General features: G+C 38.9%; 1 protein-coding gene across 1 annotated transcript; it reads right to left on the bottom strand.

Moving 5' to 3' along the window:
• Positions 1 to 1,903: 1,903 nt before the first annotated feature.
• Positions 1,904 to 3,345, bottom strand: LOC131427657 (arginase, hepatic). The gene has a single exon (XM_058591047.1). It carries the CDS (start codon positions 3,084 to 3,086, stop codon positions 2,010 to 2,012), a length of 1,077 nt encoding a protein of 358 aa, XP_058447030.1. The 5' UTR covers positions 3,087 to 3,345; the 3' UTR covers positions 1,904 to 2,009.
• Positions 3,346 to 6,826: the final 3,481 nt, after the last annotated feature.

Raw genomic sequence — 6,826 nt, 5'->3', positions numbered from 1 at the left:
CTAAGATTCAAATGAAAGGTCTACAAATTTGTAGGACATTTTATCTGGATCCGACTTCCGGTTCCGGAACTAAAGCGTGATAAGTCGAAAATTATCAATTTTATTAGTATTTTTCCATGAACGATGGTTAAAAATAGGTACAAATACCATAAAACTCTCAGATTCTAGTTTGCAGAGCTTTTTAGTTTGTGGGCATGAAAACTTAATTCTGTACTACTGGTACCCTCTTTTCCTGTCCCGAGAGCACCGAAAGTAGAGAAGAAAAACTCCTAAAACTAAATTCATTTCGATTTCTCTGCGATGCTTGAACCGATTTTCACAAATCTTGATTTGAATTAAAGTTCATACTGTCTTTAAAGCTACTATGAAATTTCATCCGGATCCGACTTCCGGTTCCGCAGTTACAGGGCGATGAGTGTCAAAGTTTTCAAATCGTCATATAGAGTGACAATATGTGCAACACCGAAAGAAAAAGAAAACACAAAACGAACAAGGCGTGCTTTGTTCTATTTCGTTTCGTACACGTTGTGTAGTGATGTCAATAATAATAATAATAATAATAATAAAAATAATATTAATAATAATAATAATAATGATAATAATAATAATAGTAATAATAATAATAATAATAATAATAATAATAATAATAATAATAATAATAATAATAATAATAATAATAATAATAATAATAATAATAATAATAATAATGATAAAAACTGTTCCAATTTGTAGGTCATATTTGTTGGTAGCAAACGAACCAACTTCGGCTATTCCGTTCATTTGAATCCGGTTTCGGAAGAATTGGAAATAGTGATTAAAAACTGCAAAAAGGATCTCACTCACTTTTCTCGGAGATGGCCAAATCGATTTTCATAATCTTATAGATTCTAAAGAAAAGCCTTACAGTTTCGTACGGAATGTCTCATTTTTGTGGATACTACTTTCGGTTCCGGAACTACAGGGTAAACAGGATTAATAAAGTTTGTAAGATTAGGTCCGAACAAATCTTCCTATTTCTATTCAATAAACAGTTGTTTTTGCGAATTTCATGGTTATATTTATGATGTAACGAGTAATATGAGAAAGGCATCATTACACCACTAGGTGGATTAAAATAGGTTTTTTAATTCAAAACGCAAAAACCTCTATATTTTGTAAATGATTTCATCGCATAGAAAATTGATTGATGTTGTATGGAAAGGCTTGAGAAGATAACATTAGACAAATTTCCTATGAATAAAAATATACATATTTTATATTTAACAGTTTTACAGTGAACAGATAACACAAAACACTTGACCGCGCGAAAGATTTTCCAAGTAAATTTTGACCATTCGTTTGCCTGTTCACCATTGTGCCAAAAGTGCCTCAGCGCGCTAAAGCGACTAAGCCATGGCAACAAAGGCGTGCAGCTTAACGGAAAATGACTCCCACTGATAACAACCTTCACTGTTCGCAACGTTACAGTGCTAGTTCTATCGAACACAGCCACCCACAACGTCGTTGCTGGTTCTGCTGCTGCTGAAGATGTTGATCTTCTTTTGTTGTAATGCCCGAAAGAACAATGAACATAAGTTTTACCTTCCGCTCGGTTCATAGCTATTTGCGAATAGGGAGGGCAAACTGTGCTCCCCCGGGTGGCTTGAAGGAATTGTTTTGTGGATTCTGATGGCAATTCTTTTAATTAAGATGTTTAATCTTGGCCATTATGCCTTTCTGCCATTATGGCTAATGACGAACACGTAATTTGATTCAATCACACTCTTGTGGTCACTGCACTTTCCTGGAAATGTTTTGCGCCGGGAATGAATACCTTAATAGCTGCTTTTTGTTTTTGTGGAGCGAAGCACTTGAAAAACCCACCGATGATACGAATAATCTCCGGAACAAACAAAAACATCGGTAATTTATTAACTGTTATTTTATTTATACAAAGAAAAATAGCATACATCAGCACAGTAGCGATAAGTAATCATCGAAACACTTTCACTCGAACGCGTCACACAGTCTCACTTTTCTTTTGTAAAGTCTAACGTATCCGGAACATTTCCTCTTCGGCTGTTTCCACACGCGGCCACCAGTAGGTGGATTGCGGCACTCACCGTTTTCTGAACATCAACCGGTGTTCCGATTGCGGGATTAACTTCAACCATATCGACGGCCGCCAGTCGACCAGTGTTGTATGCTTCCTCCATAATGTAAATACCTTCCCGCAGGGTTAAACCGCCCCGGACGCTTGTTCCGGTGCTGGGTGCTTCCAGGACATCCAACGAATCGATGTCGTAGCTAACATGCAAACTTTTGGTCCCGTTGGGATCTACTCGTTCCAAAGCCATCTTCATAACCTCCCGGATTCCGTACTTCTCAACCTCCCGAACACCGAAGGCATGTATATTATATTTGTCGATTATCGCTCGTTCGAAAGGGTCAACCGAACGAAGTCCAATGTACACCAAATTTTTGATTGAAATGATCGGTTCCTGCCAATCCATCCCCGGAAGGTAAGGCCAATAATCCGCCAGTTCTTTGGCTAACAGGGCCACAGGCATCCCGTGAAGATTCCCCGATGGTGAAGTCGCATTTGTATTCAAATCCGCATGTGCATCGACCCATATCACAGCGACATCGGCAGAGTGCTTCAGATGGCCGTCGATGGATCCGATTGCAATGGCATGATCGCCACCGAGAGTCACACATAGGCGATCATCGTTCAACACTTGCACGACCTTTTCCGAGAGATGTTTTGTGCAACTCGCCACGTGTTCCAGCATTCTCATATTCGCTGTATGTCGCCCGGTTAGATTCAGTGCATCGTAATGAATGTCCCCATAATCGCGGATACTCAGTCTGTGTGAAATCTCCTGGATACTTTCAATTAATCCTGCCTGACGAATGGCCTTCGGTCCCAAACCGACTCCCTGCTTTCGTTGACCTTTTTCGAACGGCACTCCAATGATACCAATTTTCTCGTAATTGATTTTTTTGCACTTCACCGAACTCAGCACCGAACAATATCTCGTTGTCGTTACGGAATTTGGTAAACGATTAGCACGCTGCAACAAACTGATGAATCGTTTCTGGAACATCCTGTTCGACGGATAGACTCGAGCTGTGAGCAGGAAGTGAATCAGTAACACACTGGGCAGACACTTTCCCGTTGACCAAAGTCAATCTGAAATTTGTACTAACATTGTTTTGGTTAGTTTCGGACCACGCGACGACGGCAAACAGCGAACACGACTTCGGCCAGCAGATAACCTTTCACCGCAACACTGGCGGAGATTTCTATTGCGTCTGGTACAGAATTTGTGCCCGCCAAGGTCGCTGTGACTAATCTTATCATTCTGGCCTGAACGAAATGCGTTCTTTCGAGGATCGCTAGGAAACCGACTGGGAATGATTCCCACACGGTGGTGATAACGATGTTAATCAAACTGTTTGAGAAATGCAAATCAGCATTTAATGTTTTTGTTTGTGTCTTCTTTAGTCTACATACAGATGAAAATGCATTACCTGAGTTTGATCACGGTCGGAATTAAACCGTAGATTAGAACTGGAGGTGCTATTTTTGGACGCACTACGCTTCTTTCGTTATAGCATTTGAAACTTTTGACAGATTTTCATAAAATATTTATGTTGACCTATCTAGCCATCATTGAAAAGGGAAAAAATATCAGTAGTGATGAACCAATAACAATATAAGCCTAAATGGCAGTAATTGTTTTAATCGTCTCGACGGCATCATCATTTCATCATAGACGAATTTCGCTCTAACTCAAACAAAAGGTGCTGTCAACAGGCAGCAACCTCTCAGATTTTAATGAAACTTGCTGTACATGAAGACTTTGTCACAAAAAACCACTTTACAAATTTTGTTCTTCCATAAATGATTTAGACTGACTTTTGAAAAGGGCCAAACATTGTTTATCAATTTATTTCAGACGGCTGCAGTCGCAAACTGACAAATTGTACCAAAAAGTGTTGAAAGAGTGACTTTTTTTTACAAAATTAGTCAAGTCCAAGACAGTTCTTGCTTCTTCAAAATCCGTTGTTCAGCTGAGCTACCAACTGGAGATGCATAGGGGAAACTGGGGCAAAAAGGTAAATTTTGAACATTTGTTTTTATTTTTCGGGTGATAAATCGTCACAGACACACATATATAATTATATTCAATTTGTAGAGTCATGATTGCATCTCGAAACATTGGTAAGTAGGTGTACAAAATCGAAAATCAAGTCTGCAGCTCTCCAAAATAATTTTTGTGCTCAAATAACTTTGGAAACATTAAAAGGTGCCTCAGTGATGAAATCCATCGCAATTGCCCATGGGATATTTTGTTTTTGTATATACTAACTTCCACCAACTAACATGACGTACAAACTCTATTATATTTATTTCATACAATTTTCCTATCGTTTAGAGTACGACAATTTAAATTTTTGTTTTATCCGCAAATATGCGGTAATTTTTGGTAAGACCCTAAAAGACCTTCCATTTAACCCTTAGATTGGGAATAACGGTTTTGAGTCCAGTTTACAAAATTTTTTACGGTTTTTGTTCCGTTTGAGTGACGGTGTACAATATTCAACACACTTTTTCCTATAACTCCGGAACCGGAAATCGGATCCAGATGATATTCAGGATTTCCATATGGAACCGTGAGACTTTTCATTTGAATCTGAGTTTGTGGAAATCGGTCAAACCATCGCTAAGAAAAGTGAGTGAGATCGATTTATGAATGTATGATCACTATTTCCGGTGTCTCCGGAACCGGAGACCGGGTACCAGGATAGGCGGAATCGGTTTGATTAGTTGCCTACTGATAGAGGCAATCGATTTGTGTAGTTCTGAGACCAGTTTAGAAATTTTTTTACGTTTTTTGTTTCACCGGTTTAAGTGACGGTGTACAATATGTAACACACTTTACCCTAGAACTCCGGAACCGGACGTCGGATCCGGATGAAATTCTGGAATTCCGTATAGGACCATGAGATTTTTTATTTGAATCTAAGTTTGTCAAAATCGGTTCAGCCATCTGCTAGTGAGATTTTTTTTTCAAAGATATATTTATTAAGGCACAATCCATTAAGGTTTACGATGCCAAGGGCTTGTCTATGTGGGTCCTCATGAGACACTCTTGAGTCTTCGATCCGGCGGGTTGCTCTCATCGATGGGAGTGGTTCTTCGTGGCGGTGGTGTTGAAATCTGACGTGGAAACGTTTCAAAAGTTGCCGCATCCTTCTGTGGGTCCGCGGGAAACACCCCCAGGCTACGAAGGCCCGGCAGGTGGCCCGCATGTTGGTCATCGAATGGAGCGGCTCTTCGTTAGTGATGATGGTGTTGTTGCCGAGGAGAATGAAAGAAACACAGAGAAGTAAATGTTGTGGAAAACGGAGTGAAAAAAGGGGGTATGGGTAGTGAGATTATTTGACACATACACACACATACATACACACACACACACACACACAGACAATGCTCAGCTCGATGAACTGAGTCGAATGGTATATGACACTTGGCCCTCCGGGACAATTTTTACTAGTCGGTTTTTCAAGGAATTGCATAACCGTTCTATATGAGAAAGGCAAAACGGTATAATAATGCCTTTAAGAATTTTTCATGAAACTAACTAGATATTACTATGAAGTTTTGGAAGCTTGGATTAAACATGTACGGAAAAATAAACATAAATTTCTTTTAGTCTACCTAGTGGTGTCATGATGCCTTTATCATATTACTCATATTTTCATTACTATTATTCAGAGATTCTTAAAAAAATCATTGATTTCTCAATAAAAACAAGAATGAAGTAAGTTCCTTTTTCGGAGTTTTTACCTTTCTTATATGGAAGGGGTATACAACCACTGCGAAAAACGACTTCTTAACCGAGGTCCGGAGGGCCGAATATCGGTGTGTGAGACAGATATTGTCACCCACTTTTCTCAGAGATGATTGAACCTATTTTTACACACTCAAATTCAAATGCAAAGCCTTATGGTCGCATACAAAATTCCTGAAATTCATTTGGATCCGACTTCCGGGTCCGGAATTACAGGGTGATATGGACCAAATATGTGAAAATCATTTCATTCGGATCCAACCCCACGCTTCAGATGTAGGGTGCTTAGTGTAAGAATGTCAATTTAAAATTATTTTTCCATTAGTTATCAGTTTTTTAAATAGGCTGGTAAATTTATCTAGTTTTCAGATCATGATAGTATGTGATCAATTAAAGGATTGATAAATGATTTGCTGAATTTCACCAAAGTCCGATTTCGGTACATTTTTTTCCAAAAATTCAAACCGTCACAGAGAATCGCGAAAAGTTTTGTCGTTCATATTAGTTTATGGTTGAATGAACCGAATTTCACTATGCCAATATCCAGCCTTTGGTTTCAGTAGAACCAGCATTAGTAATAAAATGTGATGGAATGGAGCTTACTTCACTTTCGCATTTATGATTGAATAGCTTTTCACTACCTCAAATTCTAATGTACCTTAAATTCAAATGTATCAGTGGCGTCTGGTCCTTTTGTGAACCTCGCGCACTGCACGGCCGGTTGAATTGAGGGAATTTACTGCAACCCCATCCACATTCTATAATGTTTTAAATTCTGTATTTATTCGATGAAATCAGGTCGGATGGTACCGAATAGAAAATAATGAGCAACAGCACAGCATGTACAAATTCATTATGAACTGCTTGCGCTTGCTGGTCAATGACAGCCAAATAATATTTTCATATCGCAATGCCGTGGCGCTCTGAACTCAACACATTTCAAATATATCCAACATAAAATTTCAAGTATCTCCTGCCGCAGTGTT

Source organism: Malaya genurostris, chromosome 2 (assembly GCF_030247185.1).
Source record: "Malaya genurostris strain Urasoe2022 chromosome 2, Malgen_1.1, whole genome shotgun sequence".
Taxonomy (NCBI): Eukaryota; Metazoa; Arthropoda; class Insecta; order Diptera; family Culicidae; genus Malaya; species Malaya genurostris.
Note: the sequence above shows the minus strand (reverse complement) of the source record. Positions and strands in the feature narration are given on the sequence as shown.

Bases quoted from the DNA above. Each gene is read 5' to 3' on its own strand.
- LOC131427657 (XM_058591047.1), bottom strand. From the start codon at position 3,086: ATGTTCCAGAAACGATTCATCAGTTTGTTGCAGCGTGCTAATCGTTTA.